At 31.1% G+C, this 15,088-nt stretch overlaps 1 protein-coding gene across 1 annotated transcript; it reads right to left on the bottom strand.

Moving 5' to 3' along the window:
- Nucleotides 1-753: 753 nt before the first annotated feature.
- LOC124491823 (uncharacterized) lies at nucleotides 754-6,511 on the bottom strand. The gene has a single exon (XM_047054524.2). It carries the CDS (start codon nucleotides 4,264-4,266, stop codon nucleotides 2,518-2,520), a length of 1,749 nt encoding a protein of 582 aa, XP_046910480.1. The 5' UTR covers nucleotides 4,267-6,511; the 3' UTR covers nucleotides 754-2,517.
- Nucleotides 6,512-15,088: the final 8,577 nt, after the last annotated feature.

Raw genomic sequence — 15,088 nt, 5'->3', positions numbered from 1 at the left:
CATAATATAAACTCCATCTGATTATTTCTGTGGTCGTTGTCCACCATTATGGCCATCATCGTTGGTCCGAAACTTTTTCGTGGACACACGCAATCCAATCTGAAAAAAAACTTTACCTTTGTAGTTTGATTGGTAAGGTGGGTAAGGATAGATAAGTATTGTCGTCGACTTTGAAATGTCTTCGAACTCATCATCATGGCATTTGTTTATGATTGCTGTTGTTGTTGTTGTTGTTGGGAAAATAATTACTTATTCAACTTCATTATCCTTATTCATATGTTCATTCATCGGTTCGTTTTTTTCAATAATAATAATCATAATGATTACATTAATCTTCAATTTGATTATGGTAACAACAATGAAGGCTTAGATAGTGCCATTGACCGTAGCCATCATCATTGTTGTTATATTGTCATCATTATATGTTCATTTTGTTGATTATATAATAAATAATGACAACGTTGTTTGCCTGTTTGTCAATCTGAAAGACGATGAACTTTATTGGAAAAACATTTATTTCATTCACTTGGAGAAAAATCAATTTTTTTCCCTCTATCTCTCTCTCTCTCTCTCTTTCAAATTTGGGAATTTACGCCCGAATTGAAATTGAATTCAAATGAAAATTGATTATGAAATTTATTACTTTTTCGATAGATGGCACAAACGAGAAATTTTTTTTTGTTTTTAATCACATTTTTTTAAATCTTTTTTTTTTATTTGAGCTATATAGGAATTATTATAACAACGCATGAATTTATGATGATGGTTTAATTTTTTTTTCTTTTATTTTTCTCAAAGAATAAAAAGATAAAGATACAGAAGAAGAATAAAAAAAAAGGAAAAATAATTTTACAAGTAAATTTTTTTTTCTCATTTTCATCTCAATGATTGGTAAAAATTAATAATTAATGACAAACGAAACAGTGAAATGAAATACAAATAATGAAAACAATGACAAAAAAAATGAAAATAAAAAAAAAGAAGAAATCATCTCACAATGGTCAATTAATTGATAATGATCGAAAATAAATCAATCCTTTGATAAAGCTGCTGCTGTTGCGGTTGTTGTTGTGAATCATCGAGATTCTGCTGGTTCAAGCTTGAATCTTGAATTATCAATTCTTGATCCGAATTTTAAATAATATATATTTTGTTTTTTTGCAATGAAAACTGGTTGTTTGTTTTGGTTTGGTTTTGTTTTTTATATGTTTTCGGTATAGGATAGCTAAATAAACAACAGGAAAATATAAAATCTGATCAAAGTTTTTGATTATAAAAATTGATCCTAATCATAATTATATTTCTAGTAATGTGTAGAATTAATAATTGATTTTTTTTCGAAATTTTGCATCATTTTTTTGTCATTGTGTGTTTATGTGTGTTTTCACAAAAAAAAATTGATAAAAATCTATGAAAATGATTGATGAAACGTAGGTGAGTGGAGATCGGAAAGGAAATTTTTTTTTTAAGAAGCCCTAAGAAAATGATTTCGTCAAGAATTTGTCAGAAAAAATGTTATTCAATAAATCGGTAGATTCAACACCAATCAAGATGATGATGACATTTGTAATTATAACGAATTATATTTTATATATTCAGCGATGATAAGTTTGTCTAGCCAATTTGTTTAATTTGTTAATTATTCTATTTTTTTTAAATTTGTTTCAGTGAATAAAGAATATTAAAAAAAATCAGATAATAGAATCGAATTGAAACAAGATACTAAGCAAAAAAAAACTAGAGAATCCGAAAAAAATTACAAAATCAATTTTTAATGAAAAAAAAATAAAACAAAATTTTTTAAAAAACAGATAAAATAATCGAAGCAATCAGACACCTGCCAAATACGTTCGTTTTAAAATGAAAAAGAAATTAACGAACGGAAACTAATGACAACAACACATTTTAAGTATTTATCAATACCGAATATGAGAAAAGATGAAAGATAAGAATACATTAAGATCGGAATCAAGATTGACAATAACGAGAATTCGAATGTTTTGCGTGTGTGTGTGTATGTTGACGTAAATAGATGATGAAATAAAATGGTGTAGCGAAATAAAAAAAAATCATTTTAAAATTTTGATGAAGAATTAGCTAAAATTCTTTTCTTTTTTTTGGTTCTGTAAAAACAGGATTTTTGATTTATTTGTATGAATAAATTTGATGGATGGATTTTTCACTTGGAATTTTTGTTTTTTTTTGGTGCTAATTTTTTTAGGTGATCAGTCGGTTGGTAGTTGAATGAAGGTGTGTAAATTAGCGAAGGAGAATATTACAGATCGAGGTAACGGGTTTGTCATGTGCGCTTAAAATGTTTGTCGGAGAGATTGTTAATGAGAAGAGAGTATGATTGATGAAAATGACGATTAATATCGCCAGGCCGTAAAATGGATGGATGAATGGAGTGAGTGACCGGATGCGAAGATTAATTTTTAGAAAATTTCGATGAATTTTTTTCAGTAAAGGGAGGGATTCCAAAATTATCAAGACTAAGATAAGTGCCATCGTCATAAGTTAATGAAAATTTGACAGCAATGTTTTATCGTTCCAGCAATCATCATCGATGAAAATGTTTTTCACTTCAAGTCCATCATAATCGGGAAATTCAAAATGAGAACCCGATGAACTACTGCTACCTGAGGTAGTTGTTGATGCGGTTATGTTGGTCGATTGTGTTGCCGAGGTTTGCAATGAATCGTATGAGGATTCCAAATGACCGAATATAAGACCACCATTATTTGACATTTGATGATTACTGCCATTTGTTGTTGATGTTGTTGCTGACGTATAACAAGACCATGGATCACCATTGTTATTGTTATTGTTTAAATTGAAAACATCACAAAAATCATCGAGATCGTTGATGGAAGTTGTCGAAGATGGTGGTGATGCCATTACTGATGATGATGATAGCAATGCATTCATATTGGATTGACGATGATGGTTAATACAATCAATATTGATACCATTTTTAGCTCGATTCAAGCCAATCAAATCGTTTTCAATAAATGAATCAAGCATGAATTGTTGTTGTGGCAAGCTATCGGTTGTCGTCGTCGATGTAAAGATCATTTCCGGTTCACCATCCGATGCAAAACCTGATGTAGCTGTCGATGTAGGTGTTAGGAGGCCTGAGTCATTTGATTGAAAAATCGATGAAGATTTTGATGAGTTACGTAAATATTTTGTAAATCCAAGGTGTTTATGCGACTGATCAGCAATCGTAATAAACGGTGCTTCCGAATTCAAAAGTAAATCTTCCACACTATTACCATTATTACCACAATAGCTACTATCATTTGAGGATACAGGTGATATTGAACCGGATATAGTTTTCGATGTGGACAAAGGTATCGAATCGATGGCAATAAATTTATTGACAATTGTTGGTTGTTTGCCATTCGCGGTTGTTAATGTCAATATACTGGAAGATAGACTTTTACCACTATTAGTATTTCCATTATGTGTAATCGTACGAATTTTAGCCTTACGTGGTCCACCAACATCACCAATACTATTGATCACCATCGAATTATGATTGGCAATAATCATTCCATTAGATAAAGTCGTTTCGATTGCTATAGCCGTTGGATGCTGTTGTATTGTTGTTGGACCAATCATCATTGTGTGGCTACCGTTTGTTCGTCGACTTGTATCCGAATGGCCGGAATCAGAAAGGCTATCCATATCGCCATTATTCGATGATGATGACGATGATGACGATGGATTTAATGTTGATGATTGTTTGAGCTTTTTCTTTGGTCGATATTTATAATCCGGATATTGTTTCAAATGTAATAGCCGTAAACGTTCAGCTTCAGCAATGAATGGTCGACGTTCTTCTTCCGTTAACATTTTCCATCGTTTACCCAAACGTTTAGATATTTCAGCATTATGTATTTCAGGTTGTTGTACACAAATTTTTCGCCGTTCAATTTGCGACCATACCATGAATGCATTCATTGGCCTTTTGATATGATTATGATTTCCCGTACGTTTACAACGTGTAGCATCTGTATATGGTGTCGATGAATTTTCAGATACTTTTAATGAACCGAAATGTGTTTCTGGATTGATACCGATTGTCAGACCATTGATAATATTACTGTCACTGCTACCATTTATGATATCATTACCAGTGATAATGATGGCTTCATCATCATATATTGTGGTCATAATATTATTATTACTGGAATCAATACCATTGTTATTATTATCATTTACAATTAATGTATCTAGATCTGGTATTGAAGATGATTCCATGATTCAGATATAATAGTTGAATGTGATTGACAATATATTTAATATTTAATGATGATGATGATATATAAATGCAATTGCTGAAATTTGTTTAGAGAAATTGGACGCCTCACGTATATATCAAGAACTGGCTTTCTTGCAGTTGTGATGATGATGATTCATGCAAGAGTTCAATTATAGAAAACAAGCAATATAAAGTGTAATGAATGAATTACTTGCTGCTGTTAGCACTATGCGAATCATTCAATTTTATTCAACCATTAAAATAGTGGTTATTGGGTAATGATTTGTAATTTTTTTTATATTTCGATGAAATTCAATAAACACGTGCTTTTTGTTTGAATTAAACGGTGGTCAACGATGATTGTAATGTTTAATGTAATAGCTTCAAATGAATCCTTGTTTGTTATAGAAAAGACGATTCTTAATTTACTATATGCGTATTGAATGCCAATTGCTAAGAACCACAATATTGTGAATTGTCTTCAGATCAATTGAGTCGGCGTGAATCATCAGTAGGATGTTTTAAATACATAGAGAATGACCAGTTTGGATTTGGCGCCTTTCCACATCGATAAACACAAAAAAAACACGTACAGCACACGCAGCTAGTTGAAAAAAATGTTTGTCGTTATAATTTTCAATAATCAGCCAATGACAACATCAGCAACAGGAAAAATTGTTTTGATTGATTTGAAATACAACAAAAAAATGGCCAGAGAAAAAATAATGATGATGACGTAAATGAAATAATGATTACCGAAATGAAAATCAGAATTGAATAAAAAAAAACTGAAAAAATTTGCTATAATCACAGACGATCCAAAAAAAACTTGCCCCGTCAAAAGGCAAAACAAATGTAGATGAAAATCGTGTAGAATAATATTATTTTCTCGAGAGCAAATATTATGATTCCGGTAAAATCCAGTGATGAAGTTCTGATTGCAAAATATAGCTGCCCTTGCTATGTCTGTATGTTCTTTGAGTCTCACATTAGAGATTTTGGCCACTTGGTATAAAAAAAATTTTGACGAAATCAGTATTTAACGATCACTATAGAATATCACGATCAGATTTGATGCTGTGCCCGTTGTTAATTGTTGTTGTTGATGTTATCGTAGTTTATATGTTGTTTTTGAAATGTTGAAATATTTCAAGCTTATCATCACTCTATTTATATGTTGTATCAAAAATCAAAATGGCACACACGAATGACAATTGTGATCCAGGTTTGGATCATACACGGACGGTAAAAATTGTTTCTCTCTACTAAAAAGTGTCCGTAATAATGGGTTTTTATAAATGACGGTTGTAAAAAAAAAGAAAAAATTCGTAATCAATACAGTCAGCAACACAGAATGGTCTTCGTCTAGGTCTATGGACCTGAGGTGTGGCTTTTCGACCAAGTGTTGAACAAATATGATATACGCACACAAACACAGAGAGATCAATTTTGCTTTACAACTCAAATTTTGATCCTGATACTCGCTGGGTTCTAAGGTCTTTTTTAAAAAGGGATTTTTTCTCAATCAATTTTTTTTGTGTTGTCGTCGTTATTGTTGTTGTTATTTGTTGCTAACCGATAATTTTTTTGTCCCATTCATTCATTTGTTGGTCATTCAGACATTTCGTGTTGAGTAAAAAAAAAATGGGAATTATTATTTTTTCCAACATTTAGAAGGGACAAAAAAAAATTCAAGCTTTGTTTTTTTCAACTTTTGCATTTATTATTGTTATATAAACACAACACGCAGATACACTGTATGAGAAAATGAAATTTTAAAAAAATAAATTTTCAAACAGAATGTTAGTTGACAATATTCACAAATCGATGATTATTTGGATGTTGAAAAAAGAAAAAACTCAGAATTTAGATATTGGCAAGAATAATAAAACAATTTTAGTTCGGCTGAATTTACAAAAAGTAATCGAGATCGTTATTTTTTACCATCACCATCAAAAAACCGATCACTACTGTAGCCATCGTCGTAGTTAGGTTGGTCGATGTGGTTGATTATACAGACTATACAGATTTTTTTTTTTTTTTTTTGATAGCACCGTCTGTCATACTATGTGTGTTTCTGAATGACTGTTGTTAAATGCGCAGATTTTTTTTTACTTGGTTTGACAGCGGTAGTGGGCATGAATGAATTGGAATGAGTGAGAAAAAAGTTTTCTATCCATTTCCAATGGTTCAAATTCGTTTGGATATTCGCGCGTTTGGTTCATTCATTTCACAGACACACACGCACTCACAATTCTGGTTTTCATTACGATCAACGTATAAAACACGAATGATTATGTGAGGGGGTGAAATTCTAGCCCTAATGTAGTAGTGGTATAAATAATTATCAATATTATATCAAGGGTGGATCTTAAACATGTGATAGACGCATGCGTTAGCCAAAAGGACATTGCACTGTGGTTGTTTGATGGATGGTTGGTGATGGTTGGTTGGCTGTTTGGGTGGGCGGGAGGTTCAAAAAGAGGGGTTGTGATTATCGTCATCATCATCAATTATTATTATTATTATTATTATGATTATAAAGATTTCTTAAAATCAATGGTAGAGGCAAAGATGAAGATAGTCAAAAACACACACACACACACACACGAAAATACATCGTATTGGGGGTATCAAAAGTGGATCTTTCATTTCATTTTACATTCGAAATTCTCATTGTACATATATTACATATATTCTAAACGAACAATCCAAAGCAATTATGGGTAGAATTCTGCATTTACATTTCTAGTGTTTTCATATGGATTGGATAATTTGGACCCTTTGAAAATTAAGAATATTGTTCTTCATCATACATTGAATTGACGATAAATTAACACCAAATATAAAAAAGAGAATTATAGATTTGTAACACGGAGAATAAAATTCCAAAAGATGGCTAAAGCTTATTATGGAAAAAATGGATCGATCAAAGGTGAATGAAATGAAATTCTGTTCTTTCATGTGATTGGCTGCTGTCTGTTATTGCCATTGCCATTGCCATTTATGATAATGATGATCGTGTGATTTCATCTGTTTTCATGGCCGTGAAATATACTTTCGCACGCACACACACATATACGTTGAGTGATCGAGAATTAGATCGGGCAGCAGTTTCCCCCTAAAAAAATGGCCGCATCCATTCAATTCACCATCGAAGAATCGATTTTTCTTAAATTCATTCCAAAATGTACCAAAAAAACTTAAAGAACCAAAATCTGAATGATACTATATTAACTCTCTCCCTTTTATCATTATTTTTCCAAGAAATCAAAGAACAAAAATCTCACCAACTCAAAAGATTTTCAAGTTCAAGTTCCATTGGAAACACAATACACAATGGCCGATAGATTTGGGTGTAGTGTACAAGTTTTTCCACTTTGATTGCAGAAACTAGAAAAAACCAAACTTAAATGAATAAAAAAAATTCTTTTTCTCTTTCTCTCTACCTTCGTGTCTTGTAAAAAAACAAGCCAAGTTGAAGTTCGAGTTTCTCTCTCTGTCTTTCTCTTTCACTATGGTTATAGATAACCCTCCATTGTATGTCAATGTCTATGGCCTATCATCTCCTTATGGGCTGTTGTTGCCGATGATGACCATTCAACCATCCATTCGACCTCGAAGCAACAACTTTAGACAACAAGAATTCCGAGTCCATCAATAAGTCCAACTGAACTGAAATGAATTAAACAAAAAAAGCAATTGTTTTCATTTTTTATTCTCTCTTTCTTTCTTTTTTTTCGTTCTATCTCCTGCGACTCAATTATTTTCTTCTCTGGTATTCATCATACATTTAAAAATTACATTCTTGTTGTTGTTGTTGTTGTCCATGGCCATCGTTCATGACTATGTGTTTCTATGGCTAAAATCAATGAGAGAGGCGAACAATTGGAAACAAGATCAAAACAGGATCATCATCGACCAATGTCCAAATTTTATGGATTTTATACCACACAGTATGGCATCATAGCATAAAATGTATAGGGCGAATTTGTATGAGAAAAAAAAATCTACTCTTCATTCATATACGGATAGATCAATCAATTGGATTAGATTTTGTGATCAAAAAAAATCAATCAAAGCAAAAATAAATAAAAAAATGAAAACAAATTCAACCACAAAAATTTATTATTATAATTTAAAATATATTTTGATGCTAAACACGATCGAAATCACAAATGAATGACCACTGCCATCATCATCATACTTGTCAACCTAAAGATGATTTTGATTTTTTTTATGCCCTGTGGTAGTTCCCACAACGAACATTTCTACCGAATTATTATTATTATTTTTTTCAAATGAATCCAAAAATGTCTTTAGCTGCTGCTGCTGCATTTTAAATATTTTTCTTTTTTCTTTACTACACGTATTTTAAACAAACACAACGATAAATTCATTGGATGTTCACTTTCATTCATTACATACATTGAATTTATGTTTATATGATATAATAAGATGCATTCAAAATTTTAAAACGTTTGAGAATCTATCTACAAACAGAATGAAAATATTGAATTCGAAACCAACATTACATAAGTGGCACGAGGTCAAATGGCAACAAATTATTTTTGTTTGATTTAAGTGAAGAATGCTTCTTTCTGGGATCTTGAAGATCAATGTCGACATCATTTACATGTGTTTATATGATATTTATTCATGTCTAAATAGGCGTCATTCTTAGGCGAAACAGTGTCAAAGGTTAAAAGTGTTAAAAGAATATAAATGATATAAACCATAAACAAACAAAATCAATGAGCAAGAAATTGATATTTTGCTATAGAATAGATATTGATCCGGAACTTTTCTTTAAATTACTAGGTCATTTTTTCCATCACCAAAAGTGAAGACCTTTAAATCTCAATGATGGTGGATAATTATGTTCGTCCTTTTAAATCTAAAAATTTTTTTCTTTCTAAAATACGCATGTGTAAAAATGGCAGCTTGCAACTGTATAATTTGATGAATACCGCGGCACCATCATCACCATGGCTGGGCCTCACTAGTCGACTAGACGGGCCGATCGGTTGAATGATTTTTTTTCTTTTGTATTTGAAGGTTAAAAGATCAAGCTTATGACAGGCAATTCAATTTCGACACGGCCATACACTAAAACATAATATACAACTTCCGAACATAGCCATATATTAGCCGTGCGTCTGTGAACATCTGGCCTAAACATTCAACATCTGCTCTCTCACACAACACACACACACACACACATACAAATTGAATGAGAGCCGATTTTTTTTCTCGGTAGAGCTTGCTGAAAATATACAAACAATGCTAAGCTTTAGCTTGTGGACCAAGGGATCCACAATAATAATATGAATGAGAAAAAACATAGAGGCCATAAACCACTGAGCGGGACCGACCAAGATTGGCCGATATTGGTCTTGAGGTTATCTTGAATTTCAAATGCTCGTCAAACAAATGACGGACGAAATCTTAAAGAAGCTATTCAACAAAGACCTGAAGATAAGGTCCCAATTTTTTTTTATACTTTTGAAACACTGTCGAAAAAAGCAAATAAAATCCATGTTTTTTTGCACAAGCTGACATATATTCAATGAAATGACAGAAAAAAGCAAAGAAGCAGGTTTGTTTTTCTCAATGAAAAAAATAGATAAATACACATTTTATCTTGTTGATAGAGGAGAAACAACAATTTCGTTTTTCTCATTCATAATTGGTCCCATAACACAGTCGATTCCGACTACCAACAAAGCTATTCAATCTACCTACATATGTAAAATGATCCAAAAAGACAGATGATTGTCAAGAGAATTCAAAAATTCTATTTCATACACCCAAGAATATTCACATAGTTTACCGGGGGAAAAAAAATGTAAAAAAACAAACACCTTTGTAAAATCAGTGTATAAAAATCTATGGTTAGGTGTAGTAAAATGCTAATGAAAAAAAAACGGTCAAAATCCAAATCCAAGTAACCGGAGAGAGAGAGAGAAAAAAAATCAACTCACTCTCACTTCGAAATACAGAAATCAGATCCAAACACATCAAAGTAACCAAGAGACAAATATCATTCACAATCATACAACAATTGGGTGTCATTAAACTCATTCATGATTTTTTCTCTTGCTTGCACTATGGCTTACTACTCCATTGAATATTATCATTCTTATTACACTTGCTTTGATGCATTAGTATTATACACGATCAAGTCAGCCATAGTAGCAGTAATAAGAGTTGTTTTTTTCTCAAATCACAATCACGCCAAGGACACCTTGGCGATTACCCTGTTGTAATCGTCATCATCATACACAAATCGTATAATAATAATAATAATTGAAAATGAAATCCTGTTGAAATCTACCACGACTACTGGCTAATATCCATCAAGGCTGTTGTGGTTGTAGATAGCCTGCTAAATTCTATGATGGTTATAGATGGCTGCATTGGATTTGGTATAATGACGATATAATTGCGACATTAAGTGAAAGCATCGTTTTTAGTTTTAGAAGCTAAAACAGCTTGAAAATCAATATCATCATGAGCTGTAGTAATAAAACATATATATAAAATTTTTCATAAAGTTTGCCGCTTATTGTGAAACAAAATAAAAAAATAAAACAACATTGGTAACAATGCAAACAAACATTTTGATATTTTGACATAGTCATCATTGATATGGGTGATTAATGGCAATCAATTTACTTTATTGACATTGATAATGTCCATTCAAAAAAAACGCATATTTAGAAAGATTGCAAAAGCTACGACATTTACAAAAAAAAAAATGATTATTAATGACAATGGTGACTAGTTAATTTATAGACAACTCGGAATTCAATTCGGAATCAAGATCATTTGCTAATGAAAATAGTTATCATTAAGACAGAGAAAAGGGTACAAAGGATTACTTATTCATTATTCACAAGTCCAATTTTAATTTTAGCATTAATAATGGAATAAAATATGCAAAATGAAACAAAGAGGCAAAAAAATTTGATTCTTTCTTTATCATCACATATATCGTAAATGAATAATAAAATATCCTGTCCAAATTATTATTAGTTTGTATTTATGTGCAAAATTAGCATCCGGAAAGTGAAATATTCAGCTAACTAATAAAAAATCAAATTGTCATCATAAACGCTGTCATACATAAGAAAAGTAAAGGTAGTATAATTATTATTTTATTTTTTTTTCTTGGTGATGGCAATGATGATTTTGATTTTTTTGCTTCAAGCAAATTCTAAACGAAATCAACGAATAAGATAGAACAAAAAGTAAAATCACTCTACGAAATTATCCAATGAAAATGAAAACAATTTTTTAGATTCATTCAAATAAATAAATGAAAATCTAGACAAACCTATTTCCGGTCCACATAATTATGTGGCATTGATATATTAAAGCACATCCACAAATCAAATAAACCAAAACATATCAGGTAAAAATGTATACTATAACAACAACTTATCAAAAATCGAATAATCTATTATAGCTACAAAATTCAAATGAAAGTAAATTTCAATGCACGAGCTCTATTTAGTCTTTGAAATCATAAATATTATCAAAAAAAAAGAAACATCAACAACCCTTCAGGTTTTCATTTTCATTTTGATTAGGCAAAAAAATTTCTAATTCTATCAACAAAGCCAAAAACCATGAAAACAAAATATTTTCATTGGTTAGTTATATTGGATTATGGAATCATTTTGATTGTTGTTACCTGGTTTTTAAATATTACATTATCAGATTTGAGTGTGTTTGTGTGTGTGCGAATATCGTTAGTTTATGGTCTAGAATCAAAATGTTTGTGTTTCTGTTAATATTTGACTTGTCTCGATTCGATTCGACTTTGAACAACACATAAAAACTAGAATCGATCGTTTATCGGAGTTCATCGCCACCTTGAACACAAATAAATGAATAAATGACCGACCAACCAACCATCACAATGATGATGATGATGATCATCATCATCATAAGGTTAAACTGAACTAGAAATGACCGACTCTACCGAACTGAACATTACAAAACTTGATCGTCATAAGATTCAACTTTTTTTCCAAGAGAAAGGACATACTTGTTTTTTTTTGTTATTGTTGTTCATCATTGATGGTTGATTAAGATGATGATGACTTTTGAAATACCAGCTGCTGCTGCTGCTGCTGTAGGATGATTATGATTATGATGATGATAATATCAGATAGATATCAGGCATTTGGTTTGATAGTTATATACAATAATAGCAAATTCCATTCGTTTGACGATAGCCAATGGTATGGCAAACCTAACTACCTACGCATCCATCTACCTATTGTAATTTTGTAATGATAATGATGATGGTGATGATGATAAACTGTGATCTAAGAACCGACACTGACGATACCTTCAAAAAAAAATAATATCTCATATTTGAAAACAGATGTGTATGGATAAAAGTTAATAGACTTGTGTTGATAGTTGCGATGCAATCGGTCAATAATATTCCATTATATTAAACGTGGAACAAAACTTCGAACAATATAACAACGATAACAACAACAACAACAACAATATGATAAGCATTTGAATCGTTTATACGGCCAATTTTTTCATCTTTATTTTTTTCACTTTATTTACAAAGATATAATTTCAAATAGATACGCACGAACGGCATTATAATGCATGAAGTTTCTGAAATAAAAAAAAAATTCATCGAAAAATGATTATTATCAACATTATCTTCATACCTTCATACATTTCACAGAAGCTTTGATAATATAATTGCTGTATACAATAAATCCGATTTATTTGGTTGTCGATCTCAAACCGACATATAAACAATCGAAAAGAGATGGAGAAGAAAATTGTTATTTAAAAAAACATACACAAACTCTATTCAAAGAATCGAATTTTTTTTTTGCTCACAAAAAGGATTGTTACTCATAGCAGATTTTCAACATCAATTTGACTAATAATGCTAATGTAAAAAAGAAGTTCGAAAAAAGTTTGAACAAATTAATCTCTATAGTTTGAATTAATCTTTGGAATCTAGGGATAAATAACAAAGTTAAAAAAATAAAAACCGGAAGTCTTAATCTGGCTTTTCACACTTTCGATTTTTCCTCACACTCTTCTTGAACATTTCATTCATCTAATAGAAAAAAAATGAATCCACCAATATGGGTGTCAATGATAATGATATCAGTGATTGAATATCCAATCATAGTAATCATCTCAATTATTATTAAGGCTGATCATTATGATGATGATGATGAAGACCGGACTTGACCATCAACAATGAATGATTAAATAGAAAGTTATTTTTCTTGTATTTTATTAGCCCAGCCAAAAATTTGATGATGGCAACAAGATAGTAACGATAAGGATTTCCTGTCAAGTGTATGATGATGACCTTTTTCGTGGTACTAGACAATCAACAAGAATAATGAATTGACAACAGATGTATATAAATTAGTTTGCCCTACGGGGCCAATTCAAAAATAAAATATAAAAGTTCAATGTTATTATCGCATTTGTTGTGATGGTTTCTTCGTTTGGAAAATTTATTATTTCAAGACCACGAAAAACCACTAACCAGATGTGTGTCCTACTTGTTTAGGGAAATTAACATTTTTGCTAGCTATTTCTTGACATAATCAAAAAAAAAAAAAAAAAAATAGACTATACAGGTAAGCCGTTTAACTGTTAAAAGTTTTGTTATCGACTTGATAATCAATATCCGTCATCATTTGTACGTTACTGTTGGCTGTTCTATTTAATGTCATGATGATAATTCTCTCGTGTCTAATAACCCAAAACACACAAACGATAATCTTCGTCGATAATTGCCATCAATTTATCAGTTTGTTAAGTGTTAATGACTGATTAGAAATCGATCGAGCACCTTTCATTATCACAAATGTAGATGTTATGGCCTTAAGGTATTTTTCAATCTCAATAGGATAGAAATTTTTTCTTAAAGTGAAAGTCATCGATTTGTCTATATGAATATGTGGGTTTATGTGTGTGTATGTGTGTTATTCTCATAAGCACTATCAGCTCTCCAAGTCAAATCATTTTTGTTTAGTTAAAGAATTTCGAGGTCATCAGGACACACATTGGAGAAAAAAACAACGTCATCATTTTTCTTATCTCATTAGATGCCAAAAAAAAATAGTTTAAAAGCATTTTTTTTCTTTTGATTCTAATAATGAACGGATGTAATAATTTTTTTGTTTTGTTTTTTTAAATTCATATTTTCTTTATAACATTGAACCTCAAAGAATCCATCGTGAATGATTCCTTTATTCGTACGTTTATTTGTCTCAAACCCTCATCCTGTTGAGGCTCTATTATACAAATTTATTTTTCCTAAAAAACCGAACAAACAACAAATGACGAAGATGATGATGATCATGAATACTATAGCATTGAAAATCGCATCGTATTAGAAAGTGAGAATGAACTCTGGTGAATGGGTTCAAGGTTGGATATGTTCGGTGGTGGTTAATGATTTCGATTGCAATTTTTTTCTTATTTGTCTTCAGTTCTGATTGTATTATGTGTGTATATGTGTATATGTGTGTGTTCATGTACGTTTTGGATGAATGATGACTTTATGGTGATCCGAATGCCATATCATTCCATTTCTTGCTATACAATACAGCACGAAAATCTCCGGCAGTGGAATTCACAAATATTCCGATTCAAATACATTTCATAATATATAGATCGACTTGGTGGTTGATTTAAACTAGTGTCAAGTTCGGTGAACGTCGTATCTCTCTATATATACATCACAAACAACATGGTTACAATTTAGATTTTGCCATCGGAAAAAAAATTCATTGTCAAGGTTATTGG

Source organism: Dermatophagoides farinae, chromosome 1 (genome assembly GCF_024713945.1).
Source record: "Dermatophagoides farinae isolate YC_2012a chromosome 1, ASM2471394v1, whole genome shotgun sequence".
In the NCBI taxonomy this organism is placed as follows: Eukaryota; Metazoa; Arthropoda; class Arachnida; order Sarcoptiformes; family Pyroglyphidae; genus Dermatophagoides; species Dermatophagoides farinae.
This window is presented reverse-complemented; position numbering and strand designations above follow the sequence as displayed.

Coding starts and splice junctions, on each gene's coding strand:
- LOC124491823 (XM_047054524.2), bottom strand. CDS start 4,266: ATGGAATCATCTTCAATACCAGATCTAGATACATTAATTGTAAATGAT.